Raw genomic sequence first — 26,783 nt, 5'->3', positions numbered from 1 at the left:
CAAATACTGATGATTGAACTAGCAGCTCCTAGGAAGAAACTTTACTCCTCACAGGAAGCAAACTGTATTGCTATTAAGAATGGGATCTATAACTCACAAATCAGTTTTATTGGTTATATATGAGGAACTAATCCGTTTAAGGCATCTGACCTCCACAACTTCAGACATCCTGTCTGCTAAATTAGGGACTAAATTGAGACCTATAAACCAAGATTATATAAATAGCAGGAAGAGGTATGGTCTATAAAAGCAGACACTTTTCCATCGCAAGTCACATTGTTAGTTTGATGAATGGTCCTTTTAACTTAATTTTCTCTTTTTGCGGTTTACTTCAGACACCCACCACTAGCAGCTCTCTCAAAATCTAACAGTTCAGATTAATAGTGGAAGGAGATGAACTTGGACTGTTCCCAGTTTGCTACAACTTGTAATCACCAAACTCTAACCTAAGAGCTGATTAAAGTCTGTGAAACAAATAGTTTGCAAACTTTCCTTCACAGTCAGAACTGCCATTCAATTCAGCTATGTTCTTGTCTCCTTTTATGCTTGGTATTCACCAGTCTTCAAGATTTTATCCCTGTTGATGCGTGAGGAATGGTTATTCTTTACAGAGTGGGAGTCATGAGTGAACAAGAACATTTTGTTGTTTGCTATTATTTATTCAATCATCTAGTCAGGGAGCAAAATCACCCACACCAAATAGTCCAGCTGAACAATATTAGGAAAACCCATTTGCTGGAAATTGTTTGAGCAAACTAGCCAGTGTGTTGCTACAAACACATTCACAGAAATGTGGATAGATTTACAAACCATTTGGACCTGAGCCAGAGTTGGTTGATATCAATGGGAGTCTTTGGGATCAGGCCCTTTATGACCCAAAAATAAAAATGATCTAAATTCACACCCAAAAATAGTCACAATGAATAATTTGGCCAGCTCAAGGAATGTAAACTAGGGGTCAAAAGGCAGGTTTCAGAGTCAAAATGTCTTGGTTCTCCTCCGAGCTCAACCACCAACTCATTGAGCAAGTCAACTGGAATATGATTTTCAGAAATTAATTTAATCTATGAACTCCAGAAGGCCCCTTGGTCTTGTGGATAGAGCACTGGTCTCAGACTCAAGAGACCTGGCTTTCAATTCTGGCTTTGTCACGGATCTACTGGGTGACCTTGGGCAAGTTTCTGCACCTGTTTTCCCTCCTTTGCATTTGTCTATTTAGCCTGTAAGCTCCATGAAGAAAGATTGGGGCTTCTAAACACTACAGTAATACCAAGAATAGCCACATATGAAGTTACTGGTAGCAGATGCTCAGCGCTTCTAAAAATCAGGTCCTCGACTTCACTATGCCTCAGTTTCCCCAGGGAGAGGGTGATATTTCCTACTTTGCAGGGGTGTTGTGAGACTTAATAATGTTTGTAAAACACTGTAAATCCTTTGCTTACTGCATTCTAGACCCCAGGCCTACAGCTTGTGCTGTTGAAAGGTGCTGGTAATACAGGTTATTATAGCTTATAACTGCAAAGAATTTTTCCCATGCTGGACCTGCTCTTGACATTGTTTTTTCTTTTTGGGGAGGCTTTGTGAACAATAGCCAGCATTTCACCAAAGAACCCCAAAGGAAAGCAGATGCTCTGCTGAAGTGTTGGCTGTTCCTACACAGCTTCCAGAAACCTAAAGCTGCTTTTAGCATCCAGTCCAACAAATGAGATTAAAAAAAGGTTCCTTCCCTCCAACTAGAGCCTGGCTGGGGGGAGCAGGAAGTCAGTCTCCTGCTTTTTGAAATAAGCTGCCATTAGTTCTTTGGTCTAAATCCTGTAATTGAACTACAGTAGATTATATTTTGCTGATATGTGATGTAATGTGCATCTTAAGGAGCCCTTCAGTGCTGATTTGCTGATGACAAACATTTTGGCATTCCCAAAAATGCTCTAGAATGTGTTTAGATGGGAATATAAGGTGGTGTGCACGTGTGTGTGTGTGTGTGGACACAGACACTAGGAATTATAAGTCAGATAATCAGAACATAAGTGACTTGTTTAAGTTCCCACAGCAGATCAGAGGTAACAATAGAACTCAGGTCTGTGCACTCCCACCCCAGTGCTTCAACTACAAAACACAAATCTTGATTTTTATAGAAAGTCATGTTTGCTGCAATAAAGTATCCCCCCCCCCCCTTCTCTCCAGCTGAAGGCATGAACTGAAGATCAAACACTCAGATTTACTGTCCTGGCTGGCTGGATTTTCAGGGGTTAGCTCCCTGGGCAAATCCTTTCTCTGAACTGGGATTTTTCCATCTCTTTTTCTATTGCTCCTACAGCTCCTTCATTTCTCAGCTTTCCTGACATCGTAGCTCTTTAACTGCTTTTGAGCTTCTGTATCACTCCCTGGGTCTCAGTACCCAAATCTAAGGATGGCCCCTCCTTTTTCACCAACCTTTGCCTTTGAAGAAAGGTGTGGGAGAAAACACTGAAGAACCTAATCTCATAGCATGAGGTTGTTATACTTCCAACAATAGGGTTTGTCATGGCAGATGGGTTGATGACATTTCCTATTTTGGACTTTGTGCCACTCTATATCCTTTAGACAAGACTTTCTAGAGCTTAGCACCCAACAGCTTGCATTGTTATGAATGAGGTGGAAAGGGGGGAGGGTATCCATTGTTCTCACAGGGAACTGAGCCCTTTGGAGATTGGCCATATATTTGTGCTTTAAGCAGTCAAGAGCTATGTTTGTGTCTGTATAGTGTTGCCTATCATGCCCCATCTCTATTTGCTCATCGCTTGAGTCACTCACTGAATCAGCCCCAGGGTAACTGAGTATATATCTTCTCTGTCCCCATAATGACCATTACAAGAATGGGCAATGCAAAGCACTTAAGGTTTGTCTAGTATCCCGCTGGACTACCACTGGAATACCACTTTTAGGGTATGATCATTTACAGCAAATCAGTCATCAGTGGTATGGTTCTTTAAAACAGACTTGTCAGGCTGGTTTTTTTTATTGCATAGCAACATGTTCAATTAATCATGAGTCCAAATAATGTACAATCATGGTTGCAACTAACGTGGAGAAGTTTATTAGGGGACTTGAAATTGGGTGACAGAAGTATGAATTCCCCTAGCAGCTGGTACTGAGGGCTGTGGTGAGAAGTCAGCGTAATCAAGTGCTCAGAAACGCCCATGGAATCTAAAAGCAATTTTTAACAGGACAGGGTCTGGTCCTCAGAATGTTGAAGATTTATTAAACAAATGACGTTTGCATAGGAAATTATTTCCCCAGCTTGATTGTTTTGCCCCTGTTTGAAAGCTGTCAGTGGAATTGCTGCCAGGGGAGGTAGCAAATAAGGCAAAGAAGGCAAGAAGAAAATTAACCTCTTTCTCCTTAGGGGTACTTTGTTCTTCTCAGGGAAGTAGATAGGAAGTGGGGTTCCATTTATTGTTAGAAAACTAAACTGCAGTGTTTCAGTAGGTCAACTTGCTTTTATCTTGTAGGAGGCAATCTGTGTAATTATCATTAGTCATCTTGTTTCCATAGGCTGATTATACCTTGCACAGCAAGCACTCCAGCATGGTACAACATTTCTCTATCAGCCCAGATAACAAAAAGTATGCAGGAGGATTTGTTTGCATTATTTTGCATCGGTTGTGTGCCCTCTTGGTGCTTCTGGGATGGGCCAGCAGTCGTGGGATAGTAAGGGTTGGAGAATTGGGCCCAGAATCATTATATCAATTAGGAGAGCTTCTTGGTAAAGGCAAGGCAATGGAGAACTAATTTAAATCAGGTTTGTTCATCAGTTTTCATAATAGAGCCATAAAGTTAGATAGGGAAACAACATTCTAGGTTATCTAAGCCATCTTCCTTACCCCATCTCTGCAGGATAGTTCCCTGCAATCTATTTCTTCCTTGCTTTATCCCATCTAATATCAAATGGTTTCAAGGTGAAGCTTCCATCTCATCACAGCTCTTTATCCATTCTCTATTGTCTGGATGTACTCTGTTTGAAGAATGGATCTATAGCGGCTCTATTCTTACTAGTTTTAATTAGAGTAAACTGGCTAAATCTCCATGAATCATCTTGAAAGGATATCCTGAAATTAGGCCCATTGTGCTATTTACAGTTCGTCTGTTTACAACCATCTGAATCATTTTTATAGTTGTTATATCACGCGGTACAAATATTTGTTTTCTCGTTTCCATGCAGTAAACCAGAATGGCAGACCCAGAGTTCATAAAGAAGACTTGTCAAATTATAGATTTTTTTTTTTAAATAAAAAGACCTCTTAATGCTCTCCTTTCTCCTTCTAACAAACCAGGTGTGATTGTGAAGCCATTACCTTTTACAGGGGCACTTGCAATCGGAAAGCATTTAGCTGACCTCAAACCTAACAGTGATGCAGGTTTCAACATAAAGGGCATGCTGAAAAATACCATAAGACAGGGAACCCAAGCCAAATTCAGAGAAACCATGTATGATGGTGTAAGTTAGACACCCTTGCATCAACTGAGATTCTTTACAGCCACTTAGGCCTTTTCTACACTACCGTGGTAGGTTGACCTAAGTTACACTACTCCAGCTACATAAATAACGTAACTGGAGTCGACGTAGCTTAGGGTCTACACTGCGCTGCGTCGACGGGAGTGTCTCCCGTTGACTTACCTTACTCTTCTCATTCCAGTGGAGTACCGGAGTCTCATAGATTCATAGACTTTAAGGTCAGAAGGGACCATTATGATCATCTGGTCTGACCCCCTGCATGCTGCAGGCCGCAAGACCCTTCCCTGGACTCTACCGTTGAAGTCCCCAAACCTGTGTTTTAGTGACTTCAATTGGCTGAGACCCTCCTGCTAGTGATCCCTGCCCCATGCTGCGGAGGAAGGCGAAAAACCTCCAGAGGCTCAGCCAATCTACCCTGGAGGAAAATTCCTTCCCGACCCCAAATATGGCGATCAGTAAGACCCCGAGCATGTAGGCAAGAGTCTCTAGTCTGACCCCTGTTGGCCATTATACTATTTACGTACCATTGCTTGGTTTTCCTTGGCTACTATGTTTTACCATTAAACCATTCCCTCCATAAACTTATCTAACTTAATCTTAAAACTAGACAGGTCCGTCGCCCCCACCGTTTCCCTTGGAAGGCCGTTCCAATATTTCACCCCTCTGACGGTCAGAAACCTTCGTCTAATTTCGAGCCTGAACTTCCCCACGGCCAGTTTATATCCATTCGTTCTCGTGTCCACATTAGTACTAAGCTGGAACAGTTCCTCTCCCTCCCTTGTATTTATCCCTCTGATATATTTAAAGATAGCAATCATATCCCCCCTCAGCCTTCGCTTTGTCAGACTAAACAACCCAAGCTCCTCTAGTCTCCTTTCATACGACAGGTTTTCCATTTCTCTGATCATCCTAGTCGCCCTTCTCTGTACCCGTTCCAGTTTGAGTTCATCTTTTTTAAACATGGGAGACCAGAACTGCACACAGTACTCCAAATGAGGTCTCACCAGCGCCTTATACAACGGAAGCAGGACCTCCTTATCCCTACTAGAAATCCCTCGCCTAATGCATCCCAAGACCGCATTGGCTTTTTTTACCGCCACTTCGACCAGAGAGCACGCCGCCATTGATTTAGCAGGTCTTCACCAGACCCGCTGTATCGATCACAGCAGCGTCGATCTCCGGTAAGTGTAGACATAGCCTCAGTCATGTGCAAGGGAGTTTTACGCTTGTGTAGCTTACACACTGCGGAGTTGGGAAAAGGTGTATGTTAAAGCAGGATGGAGCCTTTCTTAATTTGCATATTCTTACACTCTCCTGGTAACTGATTTTCTTGTTACGCTCCTCCCTTCTGGCCCCCTCCTCATGTGGCCAACTTAGAGCTTGTCTTCACTACCGCGCTACATCGGCACTGCCGCATCATTGCAGTGCGTCTGGTGAAGACACAGTGGGAGAGCGCTCTCCCATCAATATAATTACTACATCTCAACAAGAGCTGGAAGCTATGTTGGCGGGAAAGTGTCTCCCACCGACGGAGTGTGGTGTAGCCACCGCTTGAAGTCAGAGTACCTTACGTCGCTCAGGGGGGTGATTTTTTCACACCCCTGATTGACATAAGTTACATTCACTTGAACAGTAGTGTACATAAGCCCTAAGGCTCTCACGTGATCAGACCCAGTTAGAGGCAGTGGGCCAAACTCATAGGTGATATGTAAGGGGGGAAAGGGTACAATGCACAATAAGTAGCTGTTTGCCTGCAACTCTAAGGATATGTCTACACTACCCACGTTACAGCGCGGCCACAGCAGCGCTGTGACATGGGCAGTGTAGACACGCTTTATCGCCGGGGCAGCGTTCTCCCGGCGATTTAAAAAAAAAAACACAACACATCTCGAATGAGCGTGGCTCCCAGTGATAAAGCGCTGTCTAAACTGGTGCTTTTCAGCACTAACATTTTTGTCACTCGGGGGTGTTTTGAAAAAACGCTGAAGGTGGCAGTGTAGACACAGCCTAAATAAGGCTCTAGAGGAAGTTTATGTTGGTGAAATAAGCACATTGAGGTGGCTAGAAGACTGCACATCACACCAACTTAGACTCATTTATATAATTTGTGTACCTGGCCCTTTGGGCATCATTCTTTACTCAGGCCAGCTTTACATAGGAGTGATGATATTGGTTTCAGAGGAGTTACTACTGATTTACACGGGTATAAGTCAGAGGAGAGAAACCCTATGAGGCCGATATTGGCCTATGTGTAGACAAAGATCCACGGCAGGGCCATGGCTGGTCCGGGTCAGCTGTCTTGGGCTTGCAGGGCTTAGGGTGTGGGGCTAAATTGCAGTGTAGATGTTCAGGCTTGGGCTTGAGAGCAGACTTTGAGACCCCGCAAGGGGAGAGGGTCTCAGAGCCCAGGCCCCACCCTGAACCTAAATGTCTACAGTGAGCCCTGCAAGCCTGAGTCAGCTGACCTGGGTTCTGAGACTCGGTGCCACGGGTTTTTTAATCACAGTGTAGACATCCCTGTATTAAAGATCTGTCTATTGTGCTCAGAGAAGATTTCATAGACAATGTGTGTCTTGTGCCTTTCTTACTTATGCTATTCAGTTGATTAACAACTGAGCTTGGTGATTGTCTAAGAACAGCAAAGGTTGTTGAAGTAAAAGACATAGAAAAAAGCCTCAAAGAGAAGCATCAGGAAGCTGTTTATTGGAAATCTATAGGTTGACCAAATGTTTCTGTTTCTTACCTTGAGTTCAATGATGCTTGTAGATTGACCAATGGAAAAAAAATCATTTTAGCCTGTGCCTGACATTTCTGCAGAACTAACAACACCCCACCCACAGGAGCTGAACTCTGAAAATGACCTCTTGACCATAACAGCCTTAATGATCTTTATTAATGAAATGATACCAGCAAAAATGTTGGTTTCTCATTTCCATGACAACAAGGCTAGTAAATAGCAAAGATACCAAGGTCAGGCATATAAACTGACAAAGAAAGGAAAATAATTTTCTATGTAATGGCTCATATGAGCTTTAACTGCAGTGCTGATAAATTATTAGGCATATATTTGCTTGAACTCTCTCTTCTTTAAATTTACATAAGGAAAAAAAATTGCTGGAACAGTCCTACAATCCTTCTAGCCTGGTACACTGTTTCTGAAAACAGCCAGTACCCAGTGCTTCAGAGGGTGACATATACCCAGATAAATACATCTAACTGTGCAATATTGTATAGCATGTAAGGAGGGGGTTTTCTTCTTAACCCCCAGTTCTTAAAAAACATTAATTTATAGCTTTTATTATTTATCTTAGCTGGTGTAACTGCAGATGCTAAGTTATTCATAGAAATGTCTAAAGATTTTGAACTTTTATTAGCTATTTACTTCAATAAAATCCCACAGCAGTGAGTCCCACAGGTTTTCTTACATATTGCAAAAACAACAAAAAAAGCTTTCCTGAACATTCATTTTTAATGTCTTGCCTTTTAAGTCTAAAGAAAATCTACTGATTCTCTTACTCTATAGAGAAGGTCAAAAACAGTTTCTTACCAGCCTTCTCTGTACCATTCCCTATTTATTTATCGGTGTCTCATTACTGGTCACTCTTACTTTTCTGAATCCTAGTCGTTCTACTCTCTGCTCATATAGAAGCACCCAAGGTTTTTGCTTAGTTCTGTTACCTCAGTTTCGGATGTTCCTGATTTCAGCAGGATTTTTATTGAGATGAGGTTGCCAACCTGGGAACTTTGCTGCACACGCAGTAGAGGATCAGGCTGGTCCATTGCCAGTACTACTCGGAGAGACTGTTGCTACTAACATCTTCAGTGCACTCTAGGCTGGTCCCCGAATCTGTTGCAATCAATGTGATGCAACACTGATCCCTAGGAGAAGCTGTGAATATTCACCACATAGTTCCAGAGTGGGAACAAAAAAGAGATCTGTCAGATACTACCCCTAGGCAGAAGAAAAGAAAAACAAAGAGGGTGGTACGTTTGAGTCTTGAGACGCTTGCCTTCTGTTTTTTAGGGGAGTTTGCTTACAAATCAGGATTTCTCATACTGCTCTTTAGGGCAATGGGAATCTTTCTATTGACTTCAATGGGAGTTGGATCAGACTCTACGTGAAACAGAGGAGGGTATCTCATGCTGAGTCTATTCATGTCAAACTGGATCTATTCATTGTCTCCTGTCTCGACCTCAAAACACTTCTGGATTTGCTAAAATAATATGGCAAGCTATGTTTAGAAAGCAGTGACCAGTCTCCAGCTCTTGGAGGTAGGTCCTAGGGACTGGTGAACCAGTTCAGACAAAACAAGAGTCAACCTTAAACCCTTATTGCACAACTCTCATCCGACCTGATGTCCAAGCTGACAGAAATCTGTTATGCGGTTCAAAAGATGTTAGAAAACTTTAAAAACATTATTGTGATTTTCAGGGGCCGCTGCCAGGGCCGCCCAGAGGATTCAGGGGGCCTGGGGAAAAGCAATTTCAGGGGCCCCTTCCATAAAAAAAAGTTGCAATACTACAGAATACTATATTCGCGTGGGGGCCCCTGTAGGGCCTGGGGCAAATTGCCGTACTTGCGCCCCCTCTCCCCACCCCCCCGCCGCTGCATTTTTAATTCCCAACTTGCAGGAAAAATGCAGAAGTACTGCAGACAAGGCTGGTTCGCATGCTCAATTTTGCAAACTTTGGCTCTCTGCATGGCTTTCCAGAACTGAAATTCCAAACAGACTACGAGTATGTCTATACAGCAAAGAAAAACCCGCCACTGGCTCGTGCCAGACGACTCAGCCTGCGGGACTGTTTCATTGGTGCATAGACTTCCAGGCATGGCTCTCTGAGACTCTCCCACCCTGCAGGGTCCTAGAGCTTGAGTCCGGAGGTCTACACAGCAATGACATAGCCCCACAGCCCGAGCCCCATGAGTCTGAGTCGGCTGGCACAGGCCAGCCGCAGGTTTTTCTTTGCTGTGTAGACAGACCCTAAGGTTCAAGTAGAAAATATATTGAGTGAAACCATAATGACGTGACACACTCCTTTGAAAAACCACTGTAGGGTTAAAGAACACGGTTCTTCACGGATTCATTTCCTTATGCCATTTTGAAAATCCCAACATATCAGGCATCCATATGTTCTGATTAATTGCCTTTTTAATTGTATTATATTAACATGGGCTCTAATGAAAAATGCTTTCATTCAATATTTCAGTAAAATAAATGTTGCTGCTTTTATTCTTTTAGTTTGCAAGGGTTGGGGCTTTTATTTTCAAAGTAGACATGGCTGTTTCTTTTTCTGAAACCCACTTAAAATAGCTACCGTTAATGGAGTCGTATTACTTATCCAAAAATAAGGCATAAAACTTTGAAAGGACTTTCATGCTAAAATATGAACTTTTCTCTGCTGTAATGTCCCTATATTTTTCATTTACTTTATTTTGAGAGCGCATTGTGGGGGAAATATGCAAATCAGACAGTGTAGCTAAGAGCTTTTTCAGACTTCTGGGGTGATTTATGTAGTGGTCTACAGTGCTGCACAAGGTGCTTGTTTGAATAAGTGTTTACTTTGTGTGATGGCATAACTTTAATATTTGTCTTATTATTCTGCATAAAGCAGACATCGAGTTCTAGGATTATAAATGGGGCCAAGGACGTAAATGTAACACTCCAAGCAGAGTGTTAAGTTATCGCTATTCACAGTGAGTTGCTCTATTTCATGATGAACGATGAGTATTTAATTGTGATGTGGTGCCAGGCATAGAGATACACCTCATATAACATTGTCCTTCTCCTATTCAAATTTCCATAGCTCAAAATCAGAGTTCTTAAGCAATAAACAAAAACATAAACAAGATACTTCAGGACTGAAAACTAAAGCCAATTAGGGTGAAAAAGGAATGTGAGCTGCATAGGCCTTCGCTATGCATCGTAGATTTCAACATCTAAAATGTTATTTGTTACAGTGGTGCCTAGAGACCCTAATCAAGATTGGGATCATATTCAGCTGGACGCTCTATAAACCAACAGAGACTAATTCAAAACCTATGGCCGTCAATGCGCTTTAGATCAGGCCCATAATTAAAAGGAAATGAAGCCGTAATGGTGCAGGGGGCAGGGTAGACTAGCCACCACAAGTACAATCCCACTTAGGACCTTAAGTACTTACCCATCCCGCCGCCCATGCTGCCAAGGCTACACTTCTCTTTTGAGTGTGCTGGCTCGATCCAAGCTAGTGCATGTACGTCTATCTGAGCTGGAAATTACACTCCAGCTCCAGTGTAGACGTACTCCATGTTGTAGAAGGGGCAAATCTGCAATAATGCATTTGTTCTTATCAAGTAGTGAACTATTTATAAATCAGACCATCCCAAGCCTTTGATTCCTTCAACTGGAACAAAAATAATACTCCCTATCTGTGAAACTGAAGGGAGACTTGCCAGCAAAACCAGCATGAGCGCCTTCCACCAAGGGGAAAAAAAATCATTATGCTAGCAGTTAAATCTGGAGAAACAACACAAGCTCTGAATATGTCAAATCATAAGAGATAAGCAAAAAAAAAGTCACACTTTTTACCAACCAACTTAAATTATATTATATTATTCATAATTTTTTTTCAAAAAACATGTTGATTTTTGTTCCAATATTACAATTCAGATTTCTGGCAAAACCTTAATGCTCACTACTGTCATGTGTACCCTGGAATTTAACACAGATCCCTTCCTTTGCTGAATCCTCTGGAGTTTAGCAAATCTCGCAGGATGAAGTTCAGCTTCATGCAAGGGGCCAGCACAAAGGTCACTTACCATTTAAATGCCACATAAACTCTGTTGTCTTAAGTGGTGCATAGACTTTGTGTTGACTAATTGCAGAGAGTCTGTTTTATCCTCAAGGGTGTAATATCAGAGTTACCTACAGCTTATTAATTGTTGGGTCTGTATCAAAGGACTGACTCCACCATTAATGGTAGTGCAGTGCTCTCCAGCTATTAAAGGTGAGGGCTAGCTGGCAGGTGGCTCTAGGGTGACCAGACTCTTCCTTTTTTTTCTCTGCCAGCGGACCCCCTCTTCTCCCCACCCCGTGTCCCAATATTTTCTTCCTCTCATCTGGTCACCCTAGGTGGCTTAGCCTACGGTGCTAGGTGAAAGCTCCCTCTCTATCTTTGTCCTCTATCGGTCCCCACTGATTAGGTCATCAGATTCAGCTCAATAAGATATTGATCTGGCATGGTCCTGCACGCACCTTTGGGTTTCTGAGCCCCTTTTATCTCCCACTGACTTTAGGGGGAGTTTAGCTTGTTCAGCACCTGCGACAAGTGCTCAGCATCTTGCAAGAACAAATCTAGTTGCAGTCTTTTGGCCACTTTGAGTCTAAATTTGTGTGTCTCCTCATCTGTTTCTCTCTCCTTGCCAAAAGCAGTTTGTGGGGTTCATAAAAGGGATGTAATTAACCAAATTTTAACAAAATCTGCTCTTTCTAGGCATTAAAATATGAAAGTAGACACACATTAAGCAGTCCTGATAAAAATTACAACATTTCTCTATTCAGACAATCCAGTGCTTCATGAATATTGGTACAGTCTGTACGTACAGGTGTCTGTCAGTACTAAAGTCATACAAAACAACTCTCTCTCCATCAGTGGCCCTCCTTGTTATTCATCTACATTCAGCTCTGATGAATAGGAGTCATTAAACTATGAAACACCAAAAAGAAATATCTGCCAGTCATCCCCATGGTGAATGGTACCCAGTGTATTACAATGGAGATTTCCTATAGTATCTCTTAAATTGTATTGTGCAGAGAAAAATTTTTCAGCTAGATCCACTGTACTTACTTATTTTTGTTATGTTGCATTACCTACAAAAATGTATAATTCACATGGGATTTAGAAATAAAGGGCTGGAGCCAAAGCCCATTTAAGTCAATATGATCAGGCCCTAAAAACTTAGATTTTAAAATAACTTTATTAGATGATTCTTTTGAAAATCCCATGCCTCGTATTAGGTACCAACAACTGTTCAATTTTTATGAGAGTTGGGCACCTAACTAGCCTCCTTTGAAAATCCCAGCCTTTTGTATTAAAGTAAGAACTATCACTCTGTCGCGCTTATTGCAGGGGACTGGATGACTCAAAGGATGGGGAAGTCAGCAGTTTGAATTCCAGCTAAGTCACTGGTGACACTTACGTTTCATCATTTGGCACATCACTTAAGCATGTTCTGAAGTGCTGAGCTAAACAGAGCTGGTTGGGAATTTTTTGACTAAACACTTTCTTTGTAGGAAAATGCTGATTCATTGACACTGAAACTTTTTGCAGAAACAGATCAGTTTAGACCAATTTTTCAATTTGAAAATATTTTCAGAAAAAAAGATATGAAATTTTCAAAATATTTTGACATTTTTAAAATAAAAAATTCCAGCTGTACAGTACAAAGTACCTTTGCATTTTGAAATTTAAGTTCATATTTTTAAATAGTCAAAAGCTAAACAAAACATTTCAAAATTATCAAAAATGAAACCTTTCAGTTGATCCAAATTGAATTATTTAAATTTTTTATTAGCAAAAAAATTCAAAATTGATTTTTTTTGGTCCTGATTTAGGTTGGGAAAATGTTTTGCTCTCTCACCATAAACCTAACTCAAGTGCTGAAGAGAGATGGATTTAAACACATACTTAAATATTTTGCTGAAGTGGAGCCTTAGTATGGTAATAACTCAATATTTTGGCTTATGGAAATAGACAAACTAGAAACATTTATAAATTCAATCTATCCCTTGCACATTAGCATTGCACTGGTAGGTCTTCCATTGCTCATGTTTAAACTCATGTATTTTTACTTATCTCTGGATTCTTCCGCATGTGTTTAATCAAATATGACCCAAACAGCATTTTTATTTTGTCATATCCAATGAGCCAAAGATTTAATTAGATTTAAGACATTATCATCAGCAGTAGGACTTCAGGTCACTAATTAACATCTTAATACTCTCATGGTAATGTATTTCCTTTATAGCCCTCCCCCCTACTCTCCCTTCAGAGAGTTTCAATGAGATACATTCCTCATGCCCTTTGAAGCCATATGCGGGGAATGTGAATCTTTACATGCCATTAGAAATTGTCAAGAAAAATAATTGCTGTAAGCAGTTTTGACTTGCCAGATAGCTCTTTCTAGTGGATAGATTTCCTTCAGCAAACAGGAAAAGCTGCTTTTCATTTTTAACAGAACAAATGTAAGCGGGAACTCTGATAATTTTTTTTTAAATGCACTAAGTGTTGTATCTGTAGTTTTCATCGCCCAGTGAGGCACAGATCATTTTTAACCAGCTTGAACCCTATGAGAAAGTTTGGATCCAGATCCAGACTCACTGCTGATCTTCTTACAGAAGAGGTATTTCACAGGCCGTCATGGAGGGGCAGGATTCAATCACAGTGTGGTGTCTCAGCACCTTCTGGCCAATGGAGGGAGTCCTTTGGTAGAGACGCTGCTATTGGTCAATCTACTGCTTCCAAGAGGTGCTGTAATTGACCAGTAGACACTGGGCAAAAGGATGAATTAAGATAATCTTTAAAGAAGTCTTCCAGCTCCTGTTTCATCTTATTTGTGGGAGCATTTACAAAAAGGAGACAAATATACAGAGCAGTATCTCATTGATTGATGCTTGCTTAAAGAAACAAACAAAGCTGGCAAAAATAATCATGTGATTCGGCCCACACTACACTAATCTGAGACAAAAGGTGTCTGTGCTGAAAGAAAGAAAGAAAGATGTGAAATGCTGAAGGCTGGCAGGAAGAACCATGACAGGCAATATACTATTGACTAAATGGATGTGCAATTTGCCTTAATGCAATCATTATGCTTCTGGGATAGAATTTATGGCTTTGCAAAGTGCTTTGGAAGGTTCGAGTCCACGGACGAACCCTATATATTTGTGCAGCATTGTGAGCTGCTGGAGCAGAGCCCACTTTTAGTGACATCTGTTAGAAGATAACTTTAGTAATCGCTATACCTATCTATCAAGTTAGAAAAACTTTCTGTGTGAAACATACCAAAGCTGATCGTGCAAGAAAAACTTTAGCAATGAATACTGACAGATGCAGGGAAAATCCAAAGCAAATGCAAAGCTGGCAGCTACACCAAAAGTTAAAATGTAGAACACAATTAAAAACTGACATAGGAGAGGAATAGCTTGTGTGCGTATGCACTCATGTATCCTGTTGCACAGTTCCCACTTCCATTGCTCCTAATATATTGAGTCCTTGTACCTGGTGGCATAAAGAGCAAATTACCATTTCCAGGTCTCGTGCACCTCTTTGAATATGTTTTCAGCTTGGCTGAACAGTTTTTGCAGCAAATGCTGGATGCACTATGCAGGTCTGTCGCATCTTACGCACATTTAACATGCACGAATTCAGCTTTATGCGGTCGGCAAAAATAAACAAAAAAGAAAGAAAAAGAGAAAAATAACAATTTAAATACTGTTCCTGTATTGCGGGCGATTCCGCCTGCCATTACACTCAATGCAATTTTGACTATACATGGTTTTCGCTTTACGCGCTGACCGCGAAATGTAACCCCAACGTAAGATGAGACAGACCTGTATTTCTAATGCCTACTGGTTTCTCTACCTTCTAAGAGTTTTTTTCACCTTTAGTCAGCATTGCTTATTGGGTGCCCGATCCAGCTCCCATTTGAGTCAAAGGAAGGTCTCCCACCATCTCCATGGGCACTGTGTCAAACCCTGTGTCTGCTTATTCTTTGAAACAACCAAAAAGTAGGTTAAATTACATTTAAAAGCTACATAAATGAAAGTTTTCCCTGTGACCTCTGTGATTCTTCGATGGCCTAGGCATTAAAACTGGGATCTCAATGAGTTAGTGCAGCGATGCCCAGCCCACAGACCATACTCAGCCCACCAGAGCGTTTCATAAGGCCCACGACCTGCTTCAACACAATATGCTAACAGCTGATTCTTTAGTGTTTTGTCATGTTTACATCATTTTAGTTTACGCAAGTGTGTAAATAGACAATACTGTACATAGGTTGTTTTTATCTAAATATATATGAAACAAGCTGAACTTTAAAACTTAATATGTAGAATCTGTTTGGCCCACACGAGGTTGTGCTTATGTTTATGTGGCCCTCCTGTGTAATAAGTTTGGGCACCACTGAGTTAGTGGATTTCAGTGCAGTTCCTAATGGATAGAGGTCTACATGCCTCAACTGGTGCCATAGGAAGCTGTGCTGGAGGTCTCATAGTGACACCAAATCAGCACGAGGAATATGATAGCTCTGGTAATCTGATTCAGTGATGCACAGGAGGTTTCCTCAGATAACAATATGGCACCTTCTACCAGCACTACCTTTAGGGCAGGGGAGAGGCAGATGTTCCCACTCCAGCAAAGAGGTTATATTAACTGGTTCCCATGGCATCGCATCCCACCAGGAACTCCAGCCTCGATCCAAAACACAGAAACATAAGGCTTAAATGAGCTGAGGGGATCCATTTCTTGTTTTTCTTCTAAGGGAAATGTCTCTGAAATGGATTCTGTTGTGTACAAGAATGTGCAAATAATTTAGCAAATGGTAAATGGCAGAGTCTGCTTGCCTCCCTTTGTTGGCATGCAGAGTCTGCTTGCCTCCCTTTGTTGGCATGCAGAGTCTGCTTGCCTCCCTTTGTTGGCATGCAGACCACTAGAGGCGCCCTTATCCACTGCCCCGTACACAGTAAATGGAAACATATCTGTGTACCAACAAAAGCTCTCTTACAAGGCCTTTGAACAAGAGCAACTCCACACGTTTGGCAAACCCCTCGCAAATAGCTATGCCATCAATGAGGGTGTTTGTGTACAGACTGTATGTGTGGGTGTCCCCTATCATAAAATAAGAATGCATAGTTCAAGGAAATGAAAAGCGTGTGAATGATTTAGCTGTAAATATTTAGCTAATGTAAATAGATAACAGAGCAGCTATTCTAAATTAGAAAATGCAAGGCTTCCTTTTTTTTAAATTGTTTAGGTAAGTAGAAAAAATAAAGCACTTATTCAATTAAGCCAGTGACCTCTTTTTAGCTGGAGGATTTAACAACATCAGATATCTTGGCATTTGTTTTCTGTGCCTTTATGCCTGTTTAGATTTTTAGAATTTAGTAAGTCTCTCAAAAAAAAACCCAACACATTTCTGCATGGTTGCTAATGCAATGGCACCTAATTTAGGAGTTGGAGATTCCTTCAAAAATCTGGATCAAGATCATGTGAACCACAACACATAACAGGACATATGTAACTCCTGTATCAAACATATCCAAATGGACACATGTATCCTAAATCCTTCTTAGAGTTTTCTGGGAAAGGGAACATAGGGGTTGTTCTCACTGAAGTTGATGGCAAAATCTGTATTCGCTTCAATGGGAGCAGAATTGGGTCTATACTACAAGCCTTCATGGGAAAACTAACTATTCCTGATTTCAATCATTAATTTAACAAAACGGGGGGACAAAACTATTCCCTCTATAGAGATCTAAGGGACTGTTTCAATCATTTTATTGAGTGCACATTGAGCTTCACAGGACAAAGAGAATGCGTGTAGTGAAACAAAGTAAAACGCTGTGTGTGTGAGAGAGAAATTTTCTAATTACTGGTATGTTGTAATTGCTTTCTCCTTGGCTGATTGTGATAGCTATCATTTCAGGTTCACTAGCTTATGAAGTCTACATTTTATACAAATGATACTGATTGTTCCAACTCATTGGACCATTTCTGAGAAGACAGTAGGGAAGCATTCAGTAAGAGTTTGATTTGGCAGTTTATTTGAGAGCAAGCTAATGAAACTCTATCTGTGGGACAAATGTGGTGCAAAATTGAGCATGCTGGAAAGCGCAATGATATAGCTATGCCCAGTAGCTTTGTTTCAAGCCTAAAACCACTTTTGTGGAAATAGAGATGGGGAGAGAAATTTTGCATTTCGTATTTACATTTATGTGTCCACTATATCTCCTGAAAGTACACCTCTACCCCAATAGAACGCCACCCGATATAATACGAATTCGGATATAACATGGGAAAGCAGCGCTCTGGGGGGATGGGGCTGCGCACTCCAGTAGATCAAAGCAAGTTCGATATAACGTGGTTTCACCTATAACGCGCTAAGATTTTTTTGGCTCCTGAGGACAGTGTTATATTGAGGTAGAGGTGTATTGTAATTAAGTCTTTGAAAAACTGCATATTCTTTTAACCCAAATACATTCAGGAGCCACCCCACTTATATGATGAAAATGATGACGTGATAAACTTTATCAGATAAAAACCTCCTTTGTTTATGACAATTCAGTCAAACTGGACATCTTTCCTCTTCCTAGTATATGAAGGCAACTCTCCCTCACCCAATACCCTCAATTAGGTGCTGAAAAGTGGATGTCAATGGGAGTTTTTCCATTGACTATGATGGGCTTTGGAACAGATTCAAGGTGCTTATTTGGTGCCTTAGTTAAGCAAGTGGGATCTTAACTGAAGTATGTCCACTCCATTAAGGCCCCAGTTCAGCAGAACACTTAAGCACGTGCTTAAATGCTTTGTAAAATCATGTCCTGTGCCCAGTTAGCTCAACAAAAACTGAAGTTCTCATTAGGGGAAATCTTTCTTTCAGCATCCAATATTTCACCCCAAACTTCCCCCAGCTGAGATCTTGAACTCTTACATTTGCATCCAAAATCAGCTACTCCATATAGGGGTGGTCAAAATTCTCAGGGAATGAAAATACTGAAATTTGGTTTTCACCTGAATTGGCCGAAAATTCTAAATCTCTGGACTTTTGGCAAAATGAAATATTTCAAAAATATTTCATTTTGACCTTTCAATAATGTCAAAGTGCTTTGATTTGACAATAATTTTAGGTAGAACAAAATATAAAAGTAAAAGTGATAAAGTTGAAATTAAATCTTTCACCCTCATTGAAATCAAACATTTTGATAATTTCCCACCAAAATTTCAACAAAACTGATACTTCGCATTAAATGTTTCAATTTGGTCAAATCAGCATTTTCTAGCAGAAAACTATTGTCTACAAATTTTCAGTTAGCTCTAACATCATGTATTAAGTGGATACATGTATAAAACAAAAAGGCGGCAATACTTAGTGTCTCTAACTGTGTGAACCCTGCATTTAAGAAGTTGCATACTGCATGAATAAGTAAAGACGAGGTTTTTATTTTAATTGTTCAGTAGGACCCTGATTCAGGAAGATACTTAAGCACATGAGTAATCCCATTTGAACTCATCTATTTCATTGACCTCAGTGGGGCTATTCATGTGCTTAAAGTTAGGCACATGCTTAAGTACTTTCCCGAAACTCACCCTATTTGAGCTAGGTGGAAAATGCAAAAAATAGTCTATCAATATTCCTTTAAATATTTCAGTGCATTCCCTTCAGCCACGCTTGTGCCCATTCTGTGTTTGCTTACTATGAATGGATTCAAGTGATGAAGTTTTAGTGGCAAAAATGTTCAGAGGGAGCAAATCACAAAGGCATAACAAGAATATTCATGGAAACCAACATCTGAATTCATACACTAAATTATTTGTGCTGGAAGTGCTTGTGTGACTTGTTTGACCAACCACAACAGAGTTCATATTTTGAATATTTGTAAACAAACCATACATCAGTAAACAATTCAAGAAACAACTGAATAAATTCAGATAATAAACAATTGTGAGAAATTCTTCACTCAGACCTAATTACTAGCTTGTATTGCTGTGCTAGAATTAAGGCACCCCTTAGATGTCCATAAAAGTGACCAGTTCTGAGTATTTTCACATGCAGGAATAGATGATTTGATACAAGCCCAGACTGTGACCAAAAAAAGAACCTAACTACCACACATTTAATATCGGGACTGCTACCGGAATCAGATTACCAGACATCTTGAATTTACCCCCCTTTTGCTCCAAAAAGTGTCGTAAGCATTGGACCTTCAAATGGGTAATTTTGCCATGATTCCTGCACGTTTGCATCCCACAGACACATGAGTTTTTCTCTTTGATGTTTCTTCCTGAACTTCAGACAATTCTTCTTTTTTAATTTGGGGGGGATTTTTATATTTAGTTCATAGGGGTTTGTTTATGGTGCACTTGGCTTATGTCTTTGAAATTGGGGTAAACTGATTAGCTAAGGATATGTCTGCTCCCTTCATTGGGACATGCAACAACTATAACTGAGGAGGTCACTTCACCCATATTGCACTATGCTGCAAGAGGAATTTAAATATTGTACAAGACATGCAGCTGATTCACTTAACTACTAGACTCTAAATATTACAGACAGCAACTTCCTTCTCCTTTCTTGTACTACTGTTTTGTTTTCGAAATTCAGGATTTTTTCCCATAAAGTTGAATTTTTGAGGAAATACAGTTTGCCAAAAGCAAATGCCAGCTTTCTGAACAAGAACTATACTGGGGTATTTCATAGGCAGGAGGAGCTAGCAAACTGCCCAACTAGTATACGGCTTCAATGCATGTTGCACTTACAGCAAAGAGCAGGCATATGCTGTTCTGTAGTTATAATCCAATCGGCATGCTGACTCAAATCACTGCCGTATGGAAAATCATGATCAGTTACTGTAAATAATTCCATCAGTTTATTACTGTCTGTTGCCAAGAGAAACAAGTTCCCATTGGTAATATCCACTTGCATTGCCAAGTAACTTCAACTTTAGGGAACCTAAATACACCATGGGCAAACCAACACATCTCTACCAATATATTATCCTTTCTGACTGGTATCATCGTGATCATGACTGCATTCTTATTCTATCAAGTACTTCAGATAACCTCTACCTTGATGTTTCAAGGCACTAAGTGCCTTCCAGTCTTAATGCACTCAGTGGAAGTGTAGGACACTGTAAGCAGTGTGTTTGGTACCTTGGAACCTTGGGCCCTGTATTAAGTAGAAATATCTCTCTTATTTTATTTTATGTTCCAAGTACCATCTAAAATGTGCTTCTAGTGCAGTTACTCTCTCTGTTAACTTTTACATTTTGTCATGAGGCTCCATCACTTGATTTTTTTTTTTAATTTGGACCACAAAACATCCCTTTAATTGGCTTTCTTTTCACATAGCACATCAGCTCTCCTCAATCTGGTTAAAGTTTTCCTCTGGCAGCAAAACCTTGAAGAAGGTGGGCTTGAAGAGCCCTTCCAATATGAATTGCAGGCTAGAATTTTCAGACTCGGATGTTGGAATTTAAGGACCTATTGATGTCAATGGGAGTTGTAGGTGCTGAGAACTTCTGCAAATGAGGCAACTTATTTAGGTACCTATATACATATTTTACACATCCTCGCTTGTAAATGTTGGCCCTATATTCTTACCAAGGAAAAGCGAGCAAGCATTTGGCAGCCCTGTTGTATTCCTTCTTCCACCTCTTATTCACTTTCCATTCATTGCGCTGTGCCCTCCAGTTCACTATCACCTGCCAACTTAGAAATCTTTCTATTTGAATATCATCATCCAAATTCTTTCAGACAAAACTCAGCATTCCTCCTTGGGCTTCCCTGTCTTTAATTTCTTCCCATCTTGAAAAGACACAAGTTAAATCCTTCCCCTTTTTTCTGCCCCTTAGCTAGGGCAATTCGCCGCACTGGGCAGACCTTCCCTGGTACCACAATTTCCCCTGTATTGTAATTCTTATCCTTTCACCTTTGTCTGATGGTTTCTGATACCCTGAGCACTTCACATGCCTGCGAAATCCCCTTCTCCCCCTAGACAATACATAACTGCAGCAAAAATTGCAACTTATTTTCAGGTTTCAGAGTAGCAGCTGTGTTAGTCTGTATCCGCAAAAAGAACAGGAGTACTTGTGGCTCCTTAGAGACTAACAAATTTATTAGAGCATAAGCTTTCGTGGATTACAGCCCGCATCCGAAGAAGTGGGCTGTAGTCCACGAAAGCTTATGCTCTAATAAATGTGTTAGTCTCTAACTTGTTTTCAGTGCTTCCTTGCCTTGCAAAAACCACGTTATGCCATTTTAATCAAGCTGCATTTTCTAAAAATACACCTAATGAATTCTTTCTAACATCATATGCTTTCCACCACAGCTAATGTCAAATGAAGTGTACTATCCAGATGGATGCCTGACAGGCCCTTTATTTAAGGATGCCATTACATGAAGCATTTTGCAGCCTTCAGTGATTTCTTCCCACAGTGATTGAACTTGTCGACTCAAACGCTACCTTGTAGTCCTTGGTGACAGTAGCTTGATGGAAACTACAGAGCTTATTGCCTTATTTTGATTTCCCTTTTGCTCTGTGTCATTGTCTCAGCTTGCTATGCTCACTCACTCCAACATGCTCACATAATAAATCAGCTAATCAGCATCTAGGATTTTCTAGTATTAGGTTCTTAACTTATACTGAAAAAAGTCTCCCATGCAGTTGTGAGAACACCAGAGAATCCTGTTCAGTTTGGTGGGATAGTTTTCTTCTTCTTGGAAAAACTGCAATATGAAAGGGGTGGTCTCTCCTATAACACAAAATGTATAATCTCTCCTAAGCATGCAAGGAATACTAACTGCAAATGCAAGAAATTGGATTTTGCTACTAGTATCAGGTTCAACGCCTCATTTCTCCAACAACCCACATCAGTGCTCTTTTCCATGACACCTTCTAATAATGGAAGCCCTGATTCAGCAAAGCAATAACACACACAAACTTGTGCCTTAACTGAAAATTAAGCATATGATTAACTATTTTGCTGAATTAAGACTCCAGGATCTGGTCCTGAAAGCCACTTATCTTCTCCTCATTCAAACCCCTCCTGAAGACCCACTTCAGCAATAACACCCACAGGAAATTAGCCAATGACCCATCTATTTTACATTATTGTCTGCAGCCTGCTTGTAGTCATGTTGGTACCGAGATATTAGAGATATTAGAGAGACTAGGCGGCCATACTGGGTCAGACCAAAGGTCCATCTAGCCCAGTATCCTGTCTTCCAAGAGTGGCCAATGCCAGGTGCCCAGAGGGAATGAACAGAACATCAGGTAATATATTTTATTGGACCAATGTGTCTCTCACCAACAGAAGCTGGACAAATAAAAGAGATTACCTCACCTACCCTGCCTCTGTAATATCTATTTTACCTATACTTAACTGAAGAGTTGTGCTACCATGATATACACAGTCCTTAACTGAATAACTTCATGATCCTACTGCTTTGCATCCTCCTGCCACACCTCCTTGTTGTTGTTTTTTTTTAAATCCTCCTCATTATGTCAGGTCTGAAATGGATTGTAAGTTCTCTGGGGGCTTTTTTGTTCAGTTTTAACAGTGCCTGGCACCATGGGGTCCTGGTCTCTGACTGGGACTTCCAGATGCCACTGCCACACAAATGATAATAAATAAGCTTAGAAGATGCTCTGAGAAAGAACTGCATCTTTGTCTGTGCTGCCAGGTGCCTAGAACAGTTTGGGATACTGAAAAATTAATAAGAAATAATTATCTATGTCATCAGTATACTATTAACAGTAAGGATAATGGCAGAGGCAGACTTAGGTTGGATGCACAGATTCGTGGATGGCCACACCCCAAAATGGCCTAGAGCAGGACAAAGGAAAAAAATCACAGGTTCGGTCTGTGTGTCAGGCATTCTAACTCTGTCCCTAGTGTTATTTAAACGACGGACCTTAAGCTCTACTCATTTGCACTTTACTGTGCTTCCATCTGCACTGCTCACAAGTGTCATAAAGATACCAATGGTATGTATTGATTTATACATCTTTCTATGGTATTCATAATCAATCTCTTTCTCAATCTCTCTCTCTCTCTCAATATATATTGACCAGTCACCAAAGTATCTAGGTACTCAATGGTATCTTTATAGCCTGTATTAATTTATGGAGACTGTTCCTTTATTTTATAGCTCTAATGGAAAATACAAATAGTCATTGGCAGAGATGGCCATTTCTCTCCTTAGGTACCGTAATTCCTTCATGTTTCTGAAGGTCACAGGGACTCAGCCAGGCTAGAATCACCAGTCATTTTAATTTCCAGTGTTTTGAATTCATTACAGAATAATTATCTTATAGATTTTTGTGTAGACATATTTACTGTTTTTCCCTTCACTCCAGAAGATATACAATAACTTAACTCACTTTAATTAGATCAGTGCCACCAATATTGGAAAGTTGCTGGCGTTTTAAAAATTAGGTGAGTAATTTAATCATAAAATGACTCTTGTCACAATTTCAGGATAGCCGCACCAAATCCTAAGTGTTCTGTGCATCATGGCTCAGAAACATAAAAAGTAAATTGTCAACACATTTTTAGAGTGACTCAGTAATAGACACATTAAATCTTTCAGTCTGCCCTCTTTATATTTGGAGGAAAGCATGTTTAGGAGATACAGCATTGTACAAACCATAGAGACATTCTTGTGTTTCACTTAAATTCAGTGGGCTAAATTCTGCTGTCAGCTGCACTTGTGCAACCCCATGGGCTTGGATTGAAGTTTAGAATTTAGAATTGGCTCCATGTGTTCAGACAGCAGAGACATATCTAATTTAAAGTAACAGAGGGTCCTGTGGCACCTTTAAGACTAACAGAAGTATTGGGAGCATAAGCTTTCGTGGTAAGAACCTCACGAAAGCTTATGCTCCCAATACTTCTGTTAGTCTTAAAGGTGCCACAGGACCCTCTGTTACTTTAAATTAGATATGTCTCTGCTGTCTGAACACATGGAGCCAATTCTAAATTCTAAACTTCAATCCAAGCCCATGGGGTTGCACAAGTGCAGCTGACAGCAGAATTTAGCCCACTGAATTTAAGTGAAACACAAGAATGTCTCTATGGTTTGTACAATGCTGTNACACACTATAGTAGTGGCCTTTTTGATGGCCTAGCCAAAACACTGCCTTAACCATGTGCTATATTAAAGTACCGTCCCATTGACAGAAGTTTGGAAGTGACACTTTAAATTAGCAGAGAGGTAGCTGTGTTAGTCTGAATCTGTAAAAAGCAACAGAGGGTCCTGTGGCACCTTTAAGACTAACAGAAGTATTGGGAGCATAAGCTTTCGTGGTAAGAACCTCACGAAAGCTTATGCTCCCAATACTTCTGTTAGTCTTAAAGGTGCCACAGGACCCTCTGTTGCTTTTTACAGATTCAGACTAACACAGCTACCTCTCTGCTAATTTAAAGTGTCACTTCCAAACTTCTGTCAATGGGACGGTACTTTAATATAGCACATGGTTAAGGCAGTGTTTTGGCTAGGCCATCAAAAAGGCCACTACTATAGTGTGTAAACTGCTTTGATATATGAGCATTAGGACTTAAGCTCAAACTTAAAGTTAAGCATGGGCCTAAGTGCTTTTCTGAACAGGGATAGACCTAGAGGTAAACACATACTTAAATATTTTGTTGAGTCAGGGGCAAAATCAAGGATAATCTTCAGAAAGCCTGGGGGTATTGAAATAGTCCAGTGTAAACTAATTAAATGATCGTTGCATTCTGTGCAATGTACTTTTGAATGTAGTTATTCTCTAAGGGGAAAGAAACCAAAGTAGAAGGCACAATCATGAGTCGCTATGTGAAGGGGATTGTGATGGGATGGTAGGGGAAACTACCTAGTTCCTGGCGAACAAGGGGTTAACTCCAGCTCTGCTCCCCCTTCCACAGCAGTTGCTCAGTGGCTGCATTAAAATGGGGGGTTAACTTGCTGACTGTGACCGTTTGGTTTTTTTTCCTATTGAGTCATCCTACCAATGTACGGAGATGAGCACATGATATATCCATCTATGACATAACATAGTTCTAGGTGATTCTCTTATTGCAAAGTAATGTGAATGAGAATGACTTACTTGAATGCATTGGCATCTCCGTGCACCTTATAGTTGTCTGCGCTGATTCTCGAGATGACTCGGGTGACAGCAATGAGAATGCCAATATTGACCTAAATAAGAAAAAACTGGACTCAGGCAGGGAAATGAGCATGGAATATGTCAGAGATGCAAAGTGCACTGAGTTTGTGTTCTACAAATACAGCAGAAAAGGATAACTTTTGCTTTTTATATTAACTTTCCGACCATAGGGCTATAATTTTGGTCTGTTTTTACTTAGGCCTGGCTGACAGTGGTCCCAAGGATAGTTCTGGTAGCTTGTACTCTTTCCCCCTAGATTCCATTGTAGCAGTTCTGTACCACCCACAAATTCCCTTGTGCAGGGGACATTCTAAGAAACCTAAACCCACAAAGCAGTAGAAGTGGGGGGCTAGGATCTGGACCACTTTTTTTTTTTTTTAAAGCATCTTATCGGGGGGGGCAGTTGTTTGTTTTTATAATGGATATTCACTATCTGCAAATTAAGATCTGGGTTAGATGTGCTGAATGAGAATTGACCATTAGTTAGTTAGAAACTTTGCATCCCATCATCAGAAGTATGGATTTGACCAAAACTGCAAGGCCAAAAAACCCTATTCTATACCAGTAGCTGACAAACTTGCCATGAAAACTGTAATGTGTGTGCGTTTGTGTTTTAGAAAGCACCTTCCTTTAGAATTTCAGTGCTGAATTCTTGCCACTTACCAAAATTTGCTTGCAATGTTGGCATGAGAACATTTCAAAATAGAATTAAGGAAAAATGTTAAGCCTGAACTCTACTTTACACAAAAGGCGTGCTGCATTTGATGTCAGGCCCAGCAGAAAAACATCCATGCAATGAAAAGAATTCCCACCAGAAATTCAGGGAATCTTGAAAAGATTGACATTGAAAGACAGAACAAAGGATTGTTTGTCATCCCTGCGAGAGTCAGAGGTGAAGAAAAGGAAGAGGAAGCTTTGCTATTGGAGGGACACTCTTGCTGTCAAAAGACCTTAGCTTTTTGAGAGAGAGCTGGGAGGCAGGGAAAGTACACTTCCCCCTTCTAGTCTAAAGTCATACACCAACTACAGTTAGTGTTGCCGCCTGTCCAGTTTTCACCCGGACAGTCCGGGTTTCGGCTTGTGTGTCCGGGTGCCATTTGACAAGCCGCCACCACCTCCTGGGCCAGACTGCTCCCAGGCTGCGGCGTGCAAGGGCAGGGCCGGGGGGGAAGAGGTGGGGTGGGGAGGAGCCTGGGGAAAGAGGTGGAGCAGGGATGGGGCCTTGGGGGAAGGGGCAGGGTCGAGCCTTGGGGGTCCGGTTTCTGCCGTTAGAAAGGTGACAACCCTAACTACAGTGTGTGTTGTTGACCATGGAGTAAGTACCATGAAGAAAGAAGAATAGAATAGGTCTGAACAGGAGGAGGAGGAGGATGCAGTTTGTAGTGG

The 26,783-nt window shown here is 40.8% G+C and overlaps 1 protein-coding gene across 2 annotated transcripts in view; it reads right to left on the bottom strand.

The window, feature by feature from the left end:
- The window catches only part of ADGRD1 (adhesion G protein-coupled receptor D1), a 245,556-nt gene that overhangs the window by 19,079 nt on the left and 199,694 nt on the right, over positions 1-26,783 (bottom strand). For both annotated transcript variants that reach the window (XM_034791144.1, XM_034791146.1), the window contains one exon: positions 25,338-25,429. In XM_034791144.1, coding sequence (XP_034647035.1) covers positions 25,338-25,429 — 92 coding nt within the window. The remainder of the gene's footprint in view (positions 1-25,337; positions 25,430-26,783) is intronic.

Source organism: Trachemys scripta, chromosome 15 (assembly GCF_013100865.1).
Source record: "Trachemys scripta elegans isolate TJP31775 chromosome 15, CAS_Tse_1.0, whole genome shotgun sequence".
NCBI classification, from domain to species: domain Eukaryota; kingdom Metazoa; phylum Chordata; order Testudines; family Emydidae; genus Trachemys; species Trachemys scripta.
Note: the sequence above shows the minus strand (reverse complement) of the source record. Positions and strands in the feature narration are given on the sequence as shown.